The sequence below is a fragment of the Podarcis cretensis genome (assembly GCF_951804945.1).
Source record: "Podarcis cretensis genome assembly, chromosome: 5".
Lineage (NCBI taxonomy): Eukaryota > Metazoa > Chordata > Lepidosauria > Squamata > Lacertidae > Podarcis > Podarcis cretensis.
Genome location: NC_137174.1, coordinates 21,368,390 through 21,383,248, shown reverse-complemented (window position 1 = coordinate 21,383,248; position 14,859 = coordinate 21,368,390). Strand labels below are relative to the sequence as shown.

Here is a 14,859-nt window from a genome sequence, read left to right as displayed (position 1 = left end):
AATGTTCAAGCTTATAAATTACCCACATTAATACAGATATCCAAATATAAAGTAATGCAGTGTAAACATTTCAACTTCATATATTCCTTTTTCCAATTGATAACAATAAAAAACACAAAGAAATACTATCTATCCAAGAAGGAAGGAGATACAGAATCTTCAGGGAGATAGCAGCATAGGGCTAGAACACTGGTCCGTTGCTAGGATACCAAACAGCAGCATCCAGACTTAACTGTTTCCATCTTTGGATACACACAGAGCTTATTCTTCTAGACAAGAGTGAAGAAAATACCAGCAAGGGTTTGGTCACCCTTGCATCAGGAACAAAGTTCTCCTCTTCATATGAGTGTGAATTGTCTTTTAGTAAGTACTCTTTCCATGTTCTTAAGTTGTTGTTGTTGTTTAGTCGTTTAGTCGTGTCCGACTCTTCGTGACCCCATGGACCAGAGAACGCCAGGCACTCCTGTCCTCCACTGCCCCCCGCAGCTTGGTCAGTTTAGTACCTATTTAGTTTGAATAGGCTCTGGAATCTGCATTGAGCTAATTCAACTGAAGGTCAGTTTACACATCAATGTGGTTGGATTACCTACCATGGGCCTGATCTATCCCAAAGTCTGGCTTCTGTTCTGTTCTGTTCTGTTCTGTTCTGTTCTGTGGCTCCTGTCCATTTTCACGGGGCTTATGCAGAAGGATTTCAGGGGTGGATAGCACTAACCTGAAACAAACTCTTAGGAATTGCAGCCTTTAAGTTCTACAGAGCAAGCCTTTAATCATAGATTTCCACCCAGGTCAAAGCTAGCTATTAATTTATTGGTTTCTTTAAATATCTTGGCAACTTTTTAAACTGGTAAAGGTTGTCAAAGCAGCTTACATTTCTGTTTGTTAAATTACTGTAATGTACATCTATTATTCAAAATGTTTTCCTCCTCCTCCCACTGCTTGCCACCATTTTTAGATCCAAAAGGACTAATTGCCGTCACAGATACTTGGAGAACTGAAAATGGAGACTGCATATCTCAAAAAATGCCTAGGCAGATGCTTGGCAGAGGGCCTTGCCGAGGTGGCAGAACGTCGGCCAGCAGACCCAATCCTGTACTTGGCATGGTGGATTTATAAATATCGAAAAAATATGGATGATGCACTTCATGTGAGTCCTCTGCTTCTACACTTAATATTGTCAGGCTCTTCAAATATTAAATGCTAATGCTGGTTATTATATTAGGGGAACAGTCTTGTGTGTGTTAAGTGAAAACACAAGTATCGGCTTTGCATCATTTGATGCTTGCTGAATGGCCAGTTGATAATCCTAGAGCCATGAATGAGATAACACATACTTTCAGGGCAGGAGCTAAAATTACTTCCTTCCCATTCCCATTCCCTGTCCTGGCATTCCTGTTATTAAATTAAAGGTGTTCACTACTGCCATTGTTAATAACGCTTGAGAAGAGCTTTACACCATAGAGATGTCAAGGCTGAGCTATGCCCCTTTCTGCAGCTAGAGAGAGTCCTAAACAAGCAAAATTTTCAATTTTTTAAATTGTAATTTATTAATATTATTATTAGGCTGGGAACTGCACTCCTGCTTGCTCTGCTTGCACATTTGTAAGCGGACAAGATATTACTGTAAAGTCCAGATACTTTTGCTTAGCAATAGATCTGAGCCTCTCATTTTCTGTCGCCTGAACTTTTTGCTACTCAGAGATGTGAAACTCTGTATCTCCTTTTCTGTTTTCTCTTATGCTGACTTTTTTTAAAAAAACAATCATTTCCAGAGGAAACTGGAAAGGGAAGATCTGGAGCGAGAGCGTGAGGAGGCCAAAAGAGAACTGGAAATGATCGAAAGAATGAAGGAAGAAGAACTTTTGTTTCAGCAGAAGCTTGAAGAAGAGAGGCAGGTAGGGCAGAGCAACCAATTAGAGAAACAGTCAAAAAGCCCAAGCTGTGTGTGAGTGCTTCCAGAAGGGGGCATTATTATAAAGATCTGATTTCCCCCCCTTTGTGGCTAGCATCCACACATTCCTGAGGACCAGGGGGTAACCGGAGCCTTCCATTTTATGAACAGAAGAGCATTGTGCCTGCAACAAGGGATTCTTTTGAATGTTCTGAGGTTATACATTGATAATTTTTGAGAACTCATATCTCAGAGATAAATTAAAAGACACAGGCAAGGTTTGTAAAGTTTGGGCAGAAATGTACTTTTGCGCTAGCTAATGCAATTTCATTTAATACACCTGTACAAGTCTGCTGAGAAGTAAATCTGGCTGAGTTCGGTAGGCTTTACTTCACGGTACCTGTGTATAGGATTGCAGCCTTTGTGTGCCCCATGTGTGGGTGGGCGGATATTTTTCCTTTGGCTGATCTCTAATCCCAACCCACAATTCATAAATCAAAGCCAACTTGTCCTTTTTAAATGATATAAACTATTTATTCATACATAGGTGGGGGGACGGACCCTTGATTAAACATGGAACGAAGGCATAAGATTTTAAATTTTTCTGTGACCTTAAAGCAAGGAAGTGCAAAATTATATGATTTCTACTTTCATTGACCAATCTAAACTGAACACCAGAGAAGTTGGCTCAGTTTGCACACAATGCTAAGTCGGCTGGTGGGTCTCATTTTTTTTAATGCCACCCCCCCCTCCCACCTGCCGTGCAAAAACTCCCTGCAAATCAAGAAGAAAGAAAAAGACTAGCACATCAAGGGAGAAATTCCTTTTCACCAACTTGCACTTTTGCATCATATGGCTGCAGGCACAAATGGAACGAGAACGGGAAGAACAAGAGAGATTAGAGAGAGAAAGAGAAGAAGAGCTTCTATTGGAGCAGAAACTACAAGCAGAGTTGGAGGTAGGATAAAATGTCATTGATGATCATTTCTATTTTGCATGCCAACACTCATCAAATAGCCGTCTCCCAAATTATGTTCCAGCAGCTTTGAATGGCTTGTTTCTCCTGTGATCTGCCCCCCCCCCAGTGTTCTTGCCTCCTGCATTTGAAGTTTGGTGAGCATCTAGGTTAGGAGAGCCAAGCAAACCATGGTCAAGGATGAGTTTGCACATAAAGCCAAGCCATAGTTGTTTTCCCCATCCTTTTAAACAGGACATGTGCAATAACAATAAGGGCCAATAGCTGCTGGGCAGTGGAGCAGGGGGAAGTTACATATCACCAATTTATTTAAATTATTCCCGAAGAAGACATTTTTATGCTTTCGTTGAAAAACAAGCAACCATTTAATCAGTCAGAATTGGCCTCTGCTGACTATGGTGGCTCATTGTCTTAGTCACATTGCTCAGAGAATAGAGGGAGAAATTCAGTGGGTCTCAAGTGTTGCTGTGTGTCTCAAACAGGTCCCATTTGTTTCAATGAAATTTTTGTGCACAGGAGATACTGCCCATTCAGCTCAATGGTCTGAGAAAGGAGCTGGGAAATGGCTTGAACCTTGATTTTCATGTGCTCACATATTTACGGCTTTGTTCAGCTGAATACGTCGTAAAATCGCTTGGCTTCGCCGTGGTATTGAAAATGGAATTTGAATTGTAGGCAAAGGCAGCTGCTGAGAAAGAGACACCGTCGAAAACCTTAGCTGAGCTGACCGACAAATATGGGGCTCCTCATCTGAGCAGAGTTGACGAGATAGATGAAATTGAACAATCTGACGTAAGTACGGCCAGATTCCTCTAAGGCGGCCACTAGCAGAACACTAGGAGCCCTTTCCTGTTGCTCCTCTCCAGTGACTGGTTTTCATTGACATTTTGCCTCTGAATGTAGAGATCCCATGGCGTTGTTGGTTTCATATGACCAACAGTCTTATTATCCTCCGTGAATTTTCCTAATCCCCTTTTACAGCTACTTAAGTAGTGACCACCATCTCCATATCCTCTGGAAGTTAGTTCTCATTTCCAGTGCGTGATTCCATTGAGAGCGTGAGCTACTGGTGTGACACTCATGCCAGGGTTTCTGGAATACTAGAGTGTGGGCAGAAAGCAAGGAGAGCGGTGCTGCTCACCTCTGCTCCTCTTCTGGGGCAGCCATTTTCAAGCGTTTTGTCTCTGGAGGACCGATGCTTGCACATGGTCTGGGTGAGTGGAGGGAGGAGATAACCTCAGTCCCATCCCTCCTGAAGTGGCAAAATGCAAGGATCCAGTAATGAGAGAATACTCTCTGGTGCCCTGGTTATTATAGGGCCAAACTAAATATGATGGCAGAAAATCTGCCACAAACACAACAAAAAAGCAAGGGGTTTTTTGCTAATAAAGGGAGTGGTTGAATAAAATATATAGAGAGATCTCCCCCTATCTGATGCTTACCTACCTGAAATATACTCAGTGTCCTGCAGTGATTTCATGCTCTTTATCGCAGCTTGTAAAACAGTGATTGAATTGCCCCCCAAACCTCAGGCTTTTATATACATTATTTACGCAATGAGTCCCATCTGATTGGCTGATTCTGCTTCCTTCCTGGAGCCTGATTGGTCTTTTCCTGCAGGCCAATCAGTTGTTGCATTCTCCGATCCTACCAGCCTAATAGGCTGATTAACTTCCTCCTAGAGCCTGATTGGTCTTCTCCTGCAAGCCAATCAGTTGTTGCATTCTAGGATCCTACCTGCCTATTGTTCTAGGATCCAAACTTACTACATAACATTCCCTGCAACGATCTCTCTAGGCAACTTTTTCCCAGTTGAACTCATTTCTGATATTAAAATAATGGAATTGCAGAATCGTGGAACTGGGAGGGACCCCGGGTGTCATCTGATAAATTCTAAGAAACACCCCCTGAAATGTTTGGGTTGAGTTTTTGTTCACTGAGTAGTCTGACAGCCATTTAAATACTTTTTTTTTTTTTTTGCTTTTTCACAGATCATCTTAAGAGTTCCAATAAACGATAACTTTCTCTCTTTCTCCTCCCCTCTTTTTTCTTGACTTCTAGCATGCACTGACTACAGTAGCTGAGACAGAGGAAGGAGAAGAGTCGCCTGTTTGAGAGATATCTTTCTCACCTGCAGCTGTTTATTCCAGAAACTTCAAGGGCTGCTACAGATGTGGATGGTTGGTATCTGTTTTAGGGCTACTGATACAACGAATTAATGCAGCTAAAGAGCAAACTCCCACCAGCAAAATATAAAATAAAAGCAAGTTGTATAAGGTAGTCCCTATTTGCTTACTGAACGAAGCGGTGCCTTCATGTACAATAAAACCCAATCACTAGTTGGGAATAAATAGAACTAAAAGCCCAATAGCAAGACCTGGTTCAAGTTAGGATGGTCCTCTCTGTTGTATTGGCACTGAGGTTGTGCCCAAGGTTGCCATGTCATAGACTTCAGAACACTGCCTCTCTGGGGAAGACCAGAGAGGGCAGAGAGCAGAGCGGATTCTAATGGGTCAGGGGTCATGACTGGCATTGACAGAATCTACATCAGGCACCCCCAAACTCGGCCCTCCAAATGTTTCGGGACTACATTTCCCATCATCCCTGACCACTGGTCCTGTTTGGAGGGCCACATCTGGAGGGCTGAGTTTGGGGATGCCTGAATTCCACATGGTCACTCATGGGTGGAACAAGACAGGTTTGTGGATGGAATCAATAACAACAAACGTTTACTAGAGACACTCTGAAATTCATCTCTTAACACAGGCATCAGCATAAAGCTATGTTTTTATCACATTTTGTGCCATTTGGACCCCAACATTTCAGGTGTGCACATGGGGAATTTGCATTCCCTAATGGGACTCCAGTTGGCTTCCTTTGCTGTGAAATAAAACAAGACACATGTACACAGAAGACACCAAAAACAGAAGAGTTGCCCCTTTTATATTAGTAACAAAATAGGTGGAGTATAGTTTTTATTTTTATTTTAGGATTATATGATTATATTTGGATGAAGTGGTGTTGCTGTTTGAAAAATATGTCCAGATATGTGGATTTCTCCCTCTCCCTCCCCCTCAAATGGTTCTTGCAGGTTTATTTAGCTAAACCTGAGACCCCTTACGCAGACACTGAAAAGAATGCGTTGATAGTAATATGCTCCTCACAGCTGTTGCCATCCTACTAGTAAGGATGAAAACAGATATGAGGCCCAAAATAAGGTCAAACTGAATTAAGCAGTGTAACTAGATGGGCTCCTCTCAAAGCTGGAATTCTCTGTGTGCGTATCCACACACTAAATGGAAGTTACACATAAACTTGTTCTTTATTAAGAGCCTGCATTGCAGAAGCTTATGTGTATCGAGCAAACCTTAGCCAATGCAGTTGTGACTTTCTTTCCCATGTGTTGAACACTTAGGATTTTATTTGCACTGCAGTTAAATAATAGGCCACTTTTCCTACCTTGGGCAAGTGGCTGCCATCAACGCAGAGTGGGGTAGTGAGGTTAGCCCTTTGCCCAGCTCACATCCATATAATTGGATGCTACATGTAATACCAGGCATGGGGAATTTACCAGGTTTTATGTTATGGGCATGTGAATATTGAGCTTTATAAACCTACACGTAAGTTAGACATTCTGTCCGACCCATGGAGGTGAGGTGAACCTAGGGAGTGAGGCAGGCATGTCCCAAAGCAAAACAGGCAGACAGGATTCAGCTGCCCCTTAGTGCCACGATTCTACCCACTTTGCAGACATGTGCAAAGAGCTACAGTACAACCACAATGAAGCAAATGGCCTGAGAATATCCAAATGCAGTTGGCTAACCAAATATTGCATCAACACAGATTATGTTTATTTGTATGTCATATTTCCATTATAGTAAAGGTAAAGGGACCCCTGACCATTAGGTCCAGTTGTGACCGACTCTGGGGTTGCGGCGCTCATCTCGCTTTATTGGGCGAGGGAGCCAGCGTACAGCTTCCGGGTCATGTGGCCAGCATGACTAAGCCGCTTCTGGCGAACCAGAGCAGCACATGGAAACGCCGTTTACCTTCCCGGCGGAGTGGTACCTATTTATCTACTTGCACTTTTGACGTGCTTTTGAACTGCTAGGTTGGCAGGAGCAGGGACCGAGCAACGGGCGCTCACCCCGTCGCGGGGATTCGAACCACCGACCTTCTGATCGGCAAGTCCTAGGCTCTGTGGTTTAACCCACAGTGTCACCTGGGTCCATTATATTATGCCCCAAAAGCTCACATATTCATAATCATCATACCAGTGAGTGCAACAAAAATCTATTCATAAAACATTGCGCGGAGCAATACAAGCTAACCTAATCAAACAGCTGTAGATGTAGAACAAGTACTTCCTAGTTTATCTGTGCAAGGAAACGATGAACCAAATGTGTTTTTCGGGATCGGTGCCATTTCGAATTAAACTTCCTAATATGTAAATACATTGGTACCTCGGGTTAAGTAATTAATTCATTCCGGAGGTCAGTACTTAACCTGAAACTGTTCTTAACCTGAAGCACCACTTTAGCTAATGGGGCCTCCTCCTCCTGCTGCTGCACCGCCGGAGCACAATTTCTGTTCTCATCCTGAAGCAAAGTTCTTAACCCGAGGTACTATTTCTGGGTTAGCAGAGTCTGTAAACTGAAGCGTATGTAACCTGAAGCGTATGTAACCTGAGGTACCACTGTATAGAGAAATCTGGATAACGTAGACGGAAAAAAGACCTCGTTGCCACAGCTACACAATGGTTCCAATTGTGTATTTTTCATGTTTGATGGAGAGTCCGGAGTTACCAACTTTTGACTTCAAAAAATTTGGGCCTGGGGCAGAACAGGCAAAGCCAGGACAGAACCTGATGGGGCAGAGCCAATGCACAGCTGAGTCTGGAAAGTCGGGGTGGAGGCACGATGGGTTCTGGTGAATTGTACAATCATAGAATTGTAGCGTTGGAAGACACCACAAGCGCCGTCTCATCCAACCCTCTACAATGCAGGAATATTGTTACCCAATGTGGGGATTGAACCCATGACCCTGTAGTTAAGAGTCTCATGCTCTACTGACTGAGCGGAACCCAGCATAATTAGGTAAGCCATGGACCAGAGTCAGGCACAGTTGTTGCAGAATCCCAGTTTACTAATTTTCCAGACTTCTCCTGTTCCAGTTAGCTGGCCCAGAACCCTTAATGGCTGGCCCAGAAAAGTGGGGGCTTGCTGGCAACCCTACACACGCATACCCAGGGACTAATGATTTGCTGAGGCTCCAAGGTTTGTTTCCACCACATCTTTCCCTATGGACCTTGCCTTTTGAAACGCTTCACAGAAGCTGTGGGCGACATCCTGTACAAATGCAGTGACCCATCGCTTCTTGTAAGGCATGATGCAAATTTCCATGTGAGCAATAGTAGATTACAAGGTGTCACTTAACAACTATTTTGGAGTGCTAGTTAAAGGAAGCCTGTCACCTGCTGTCAGAAAAAATGAAGAAATGCACCAGTATTATTGCGCTTCCTGAGATTTGCCCAAGGCCGTATGATGTATCGTTGACGTGAATATGGCAGGGACTTGAATGTGGGTTTCCTGTGCTGGGCAACCAACACTTGACAACTGGCTCATAATGATCTAAGAGCCATTGTGAGTTCATCACACAACTTCAGGGAACAGGCTGGTTCATACACTGTGTCTGTAGGGTGTCCATGCACCCATGTATAGAAATAATGCTAGAGGTTTGTATGCGCTTGCCCACTACTGCTAAAACTTTTACCACAAGCCACACTGGTCATATGATCCATCCACCTTGTTTTGACGATGGACAAAAAGCTAGGGTGGATATGTGCATCTCGTAGGCATTTAAGCTCATAAACTTCTATTTTGTAGTAGGTTCGAATCCCTGTGATGGGGTGAGCTCCCGTTGCTCGGTCCCTGCTCCTGCCAACCTAGCAGTTTGAAAGCACCTCAAAGTGCAAGTAGATAAATAGGTACCGCTCCGGCAGGAAGATAAACGGCGTTTTCGTGCACTGCTCTGGTTCGCCAGAAGCGGCTTAGTCATGCTGGCCACATGACCCAGAAGCTGTACGCCGTCTCCCTCGGCCAATAAAGCAAGATGAGTGTCGCAACCCCAGAGTCGGCCATGACTGGACCTAATGGTCAGGAGTCCCTTTACCTTTGTTCATTGACTCACATGCCTCAGTAACCATATACAGTGGCGTAGCGTGGGGGGTGCAGGGGGGGCCGGCCACACCGGGTGCAACTTCTGGGGTTAGGGCAAATCCACGGGTTAGGGGGCGCACATCCACGGGTTAGGGGGTGCAAATCCACGGGTTAGGGGGCGCAAATTACTTGCCTTGCCACGGGTGCTGACAACCCACGCTACACCACTGACCATATATAGGTATATATTAGACACTGGATTTGTGCATGACCTGGGAAGCTGTTTGTACACTCCCATGATAATCTTATCCGATTGTGGGGAAAGATTTTGCTTTCTTCTCAGATAAAATGCACTTCTTCAGTCCTTCACTAGGCAATGTGTTTGTGGTTAAATGCAAGAGGCTTGATTGATAATAGGATCTGCAGGGGAAGAAACCACAGGATGAAAGTGAGAGGAGTCAAGTAGCAAACGCAGACCCAGATCACAGAAATAAATCACATTCTGTGACACCAAACAACTCCAGTTCCCTGCAGCTGTGTCTCAGATGAGTTTCTGGGTGTGTGGGAAGAAACCGGCCAATCGTTCCTTTGTGTTTTCACCCCACCTCCCAAACAGGCTCTTGAACACTGGCTATTGGCTGCATTGCAGCACACCTCTTGGTTCATTATTATCTCAAACAATGTTGTTTTTGCTATTTGTACATGGATCAGAAGGAGAGACAGAGGCAAAAAGGGGGTGGGAAGTGGACGGATTTATTTATTTAGCCGATAACTGTAAACTTATGAAGAAACCAGCACTGGTGACCGGTTATGAGCATAGCGTGCTTTGCAGAGCGTTCATTTGTAACAGCAAACATGGAAGTTAAATGGAAGGAATTCAATTAAATTTAACAGCACTTGGAAGTGAGTACTGATGCAGTTGGCGAAACTTGCTTTGTTAACGCTCCTTATTTTGGAATATTGGAATATTGAAACATTTATAATATTGGACACCTCCCCTTCCCAGGCCAAATATTTAATAGGGCCCACAACTCATCATGGTGGGAAAGGGATACCCAAGAGAAGGAAGAAGGCTTCTTCTTCCTGCACCCCCATATCTCCCACATTTCTCGCAAAGGGGCAAAGCAATAGAATGTATCCTAACTCTTGCTCTTCCTCCCTCTCCCCTGTCTTTTAAGAGATACAGGTGGTATGGTTTGGGGAAGGAACATCTTCTGCCATCTGTGTAGAAGTAGAGGTTGGCACAGCCGGAGCTTTATTAGCTCTCCAGCCCCAACAAAGTCAATCACAGGGGCTTACATGAGGTTTAGTGGATGAAAGCCCTGGTAGGATACACTCTTCTTCTGAGCCCAGCTCAGCCACAGCCCCCTATGATCACTTTGGGAATGACTGTGAGCTGGACCTCCACTTTGCTGACTCCAGTTTGCGGCTTCACTCATCCACACACAGATGGGTTGCGCTGACAGATACAAATACAACATTTGCCCAAATGTACTACAGACAGACTTTTAAAAAATAAAGCTCTCCCTGGAGATGCTGATGTCATGGACTGGTTGGACACAGAGGAATGGTGGGAAGAACCAGCTGGGGAGCCACCAAGGGAAGAAGGCTCAGAGCCAGGGGAATGCTGGTGGGACTATGATCAGAGGGAGAAGAGAGAAAAGACTTGGAGGAGGAGGTGTCAGAAGCTGAAGATGTAACAGGGCTTAGTGAGTGGGGAGAGTTGTGACAGAGGAAAATCCAGAATCAGAGGCAGAAGGTGAAGCTGAAGCAGGTGGGTGTCTCTGTCTCTTGCTGCAACAAGCTCCAACCCTCCCTGGTCTCCCAGAACCAGAAGAGGCACAAAAGCATTGAAGGAGATATTGACGATGCACAGATGCAGTCTCTGGTTGCTTGGGGAAAGCCCTGATGAGAAGGGGACTTAGATGCCTGTGAGGAGGCAGGGACTATCAGTTTCAGCAACTGATTTTCATGGAGTAAGACCACCAGGAATGAGCTGCTCTGCTCATTAGGCCAGACACTCAGCCAAGTCTGTGGAGATCGTGTTTTTGCTAATAAAGCATTAACTCCAACTTTGAACAGTATGATTACTAACCAACGTGCTCTGTGACAGTGGAGAATTGAACCAAGGACCTTCTGTATTCAAAGCAGAGAACCCACCAACGAGCTATGGTGGTTCCCAATACAGCAGGGCAAAGTAATACTATTATGTCACTTCTTCAAAGTCTTCCATTTTACCTCTTTCACTGCTGCTGATCTTCATGCCCTGAACTTTTTCTTTTTAAGTTGCATCATAAGTAAAGGTAAAGGGACTCCTGACCATTAGGTCCAGTCGTGGCCGGCTCTGGGGTTGCAGCGCTCATCTCGCTTTATTGGCTGAGGGAGCCAGTGTACAGCTTCCGAGGCATGTGGCCAGCATGACTAAGACACTTCTGGTGAACCAGAGCAGCGCACAGAAACACCGTTTACCTTCCCGCTGGAGCGGTACCTATTTATCTACTTGCACTTTGAGGTGCTTTCGAACTGCTAGGTTGGTAGGAGCAGGGACCGAGCAACGGGAGCTCACCCCGTCGCGGGGATTCGAACCACCAACCTTCTGATCGGCAAGCCCTAGGCTCAGTGTTTTAACCTACAGCGCCACCCACGTCCCAAGCTGCATCATACAAATGGACAAAAGCTATTCATTTTGTTCTCTGTTTACAGTCCCTCACTTTTCAGTATCTGCCCATATCCTCGGCACTTTCACTCAGTTCAGTGAGCAGCAGAACTAGCACACCCATTCCGCCTATGTTGATTTACGTTATGTGTCACCTGGTTTTCAAGGTAACTGAACGAGGATCAAAATAAAATATACAGCGAGGGAGAGGCACTCAGGCTATGGCTTTCCAAAAGGCTTGCAAGAAAGCATGTTGGGGGGAAACCAATGCAACCTTATCTATAGAAGAAATAATTCAAATCAGTTTCATGATAAAACACCAGTATCAAAATGTCAGAGCAGTGAACCAACAATCCCATTATCAGAAAGAATAAGGGGAAATACTCTCTGGCCCAGGTGGTGGCAGAAAAACAGGAGTATGTGCACACTTAAAAATATTTCAGAGGAGGGCAAGGCTGTTCAGGTGTTAGTAGGAACAGAGTGAAACACCCGGCAGCCTGGATGGTAAGTAGCAAATTACAAAATTCCCTCAGAGACAACCTGGTGTGTGTGTGTGTGTGTGTGTGTGTGTGTGTGTGTGCTGTATATCTGTGGCAGGTGGGGCCAGGAGCAAAAGTGAGTGGAGCAACATTACTGAGCACATAGGTTTCCACACACAATCATACCTTGAACACATTTCTGTATCCTCCATCCATCCAAACAGGCAACAGCCAGGCAAAAACACCGGAGGAGAGCACAGATCAGGGCCTTTGAGGGTTGTGGCCTGTGGACAGGGAATGCGGACTGGGAAGGGCATACCCTTCAACATTTCTCCAATGAAAATAGGGACCCCCATTCAATAATAATAATAATAATAATAATAATAATAATAATGCCCGACCCATCTGACTAGGTTGCCCCAGCCACTTCTAATATATATTAAAACATAATTAAACATAAAAACCTCCCTATACAGGGCTGCCTTCAGATGTCTTCTAAAGGCTTAAGGGTTACATAACTCCATACCCTCCAACATTGCTCTGATGAAAATAGGGACGTCCTAACGAAAAGCTGGAAATTCCGGGATCAATTCAGAAACCGGGATGGCTTCTGCCATCTGGGACTGTCCTTGGAAAATAGGGACACTTGGAGGGTCTGGAAGGTGTGTGTCCTTTGGCTCTGGGGGCCAAACACCTCTGGCTTCTAGGCATGTGCTGGGATCAGAGAGCAGTGTTTTGCTTTAATGTTTGCACAGTCACTGTTGAGTTCAATGCCCCTACATTCAATTCCAAGGACTCCCTGTCAGCAAGAGGCATGGTCAATAATAGCAATATTATCAATATAAAAGCAACAGTGAACATCTGCCAGATGTAGGATCCTTCCTTGTTTTTACTTCATTTGCACACCAGCCCCTTTAAAGTTCATCTTGTCCAGAACAAGTTGCACAGGTCTTTTGAGCAAAGTAAATGTCTAAAGTCCCTCAACTCCCGTAAACTGTTTTGATCTGTTTGACAAACGGCTTTCTCCTTCTTCTAATGTTTTAAATTTCTGTCATTGTTACCAGGTGGTGGAATCGCTTCAAAAGAAAGTTGGAACAAGTTGGTTCCTTTGAAGTAGTTACAAAATAAATCTATTTAGGTGGTGGGTAGAGGGCTGTAGTCATGCACTGTTAGGAAGAATTGCATACAAAGATGTGTACTGTATATCAGGAGAACGTCACACTAAGATGCTTCTCAGGTGTGTTACTGCAATTCTGCTGCTGTTAATGGCCCATATGGGTATGCAGCTCTGTATGATAGCATCATAAGCTGCTCTCTTATACATCCGAAAGAGCATAGTTGGATACATGGTATCTCTGGAGGTCCTTCATGGGCTTGGGGTTCCTCCAGCGCTTAACAAGCATTCATCCTGATTTGCTTGCAAAAAGCTGACACAGGAGGTTAGACTTTGTTTTTTTATTGCACATTTGTTCCAATTTGTTGATGGGGAGGTTGATTGCAGCGTATTTGCTGCAACAGAGCGCTTTAATGCAAATCTAAATTTTGCGTAGGTACCTGAATCCCTCCCGCAGAATTCTGACAATCTGGAGATGGCCTTAGATAAGTGTCCATAGTCAGAACAGCATCCTCCATGCTATCTTACTTGGTAATGTTTCAACGGAAGTTGCAGGGTCAGCTTTTTGCATGGTCATTCAATGGACACCTGGTGCTTTTGTAATACAGGTCTGTTTACAAGTTGAGCACAGAGGAATAGGCTAGCAACCAGGCACATTGCTAATCATTAAACAGGATGAGCATGCATTAACCAAACCCTCCCGGGGTAGCTGCTTTTTGCCAGCTGTGAAGTCTTCAAGTGCTTTCGGGACAACCAAGCTGTACTTAACCTATCCAGACCCAAGCAGATGGAATATGTGAAATAAATGGCAGCCACCAGCCATCAATACCCATTAAGCTAAGGTTACCAGACGTCTCTGATTCCCAGGCACAGTCCCCAGATTTACAAATCAGCCCCTGACAAAATCCATTCATTCCGGCTGAAGTTGAAAAGTGTCCCCAGATTCATTGAAAAAAATCTGGTAACCTTACATTAAGCAAGCATGGTCTAGCCATCTGTTAATTACCCATCTTCAGAGGGCTCTCATTTGATAGCCACCATTTCCAACAAGCGGCATTTAGAGGGACCCATCCAAACTACAGGTGGATCAACAGCAAAACAGAGTACCCTGTACACATCTCCACCCAACCAACCAGCATGTGGTCACTGCAGATTCTGAAAAGGTGGAGAGTAGATCCAGAAATGCTGGATTATTCAAACAGGTTTTCAGGGTACAATCAGAATACAAGGCATTCAAGTATAGACTTATAGATGACAGAATATTGAAAATCTGGATTTTGTGAATCTATGTAGATGGGCCCTTAGTTAGGCCCACCGATCTTGTTATCCCCCAACAATTCCCTGACAGGTTTGGTCTGACTGCATTCCAGAGCAGCCCAAGGCTTGACCCGCAAAGATTTCTTAGAGACGGGTCTAGACTTTTTAGAAGAGTGGTAACATTTCCCAGATACTTATCACACACACAAAAAAAATACTAGTGTCAGTTCACATCTACCCACTTTCGGGGGGGGGGGGAAAGTGCAGAAGGCACAGAAACTGTCAGAGCTGCTTTAATGATAAAAGACAGAGGGAAAACCTGGAGAAC

At 44.4% G+C, this 14,859-nt stretch overlaps 1 protein-coding gene and 1 long non-coding RNA gene across 3 annotated transcripts; both read left to right on the top strand.

Annotated features, from left to right (window-relative positions):
* Nucleotides 1–207: 207 nt before the first annotated feature.
* Nucleotides 208–5,147, top strand: LOC307215930 (DPY30 domain-containing protein 1-like). 2 transcript variants are annotated; one of them, XM_079975765.1, is made up of 6 exons: nucleotides 208–348; nucleotides 956–1,147; nucleotides 1,773–1,895; nucleotides 2,754–2,849; nucleotides 3,543–3,659; nucleotides 4,929–5,147. In XM_079975765.1, the coding sequence occupies exons 2-6, from the start codon at nucleotides 1,001–1,003 to the stop codon at nucleotides 4,980–4,982; spliced, it is 537 nt and encodes a 178-aa protein (XP_079831891.1). In that variant the 5' UTR covers nucleotides 208–348; nucleotides 956–1,000; the 3' UTR covers nucleotides 4,983–5,147. The 2 variants fall into 2 exon arrangements, with proteins under 2 accessions (XP_079831891.1, XP_079831892.1); XM_079975766.1 differs by having other exon boundaries at nucleotides 228–363.
* A 6,595-nt stretch (nucleotides 5,148–11,742) lies between these two features.
* Nucleotides 11,743–13,385, top strand: LOC307216028. Its single transcript, XR_013838889.1, has 2 exons — nucleotides 11,743–11,848; nucleotides 13,225–13,385. It is a non-coding gene; the product is annotated as an uncharacterized lncRNA (long non-coding RNA).
* The last annotated feature ends 1,474 nt before the right edge of the window (nucleotides 13,386–14,859 follow it).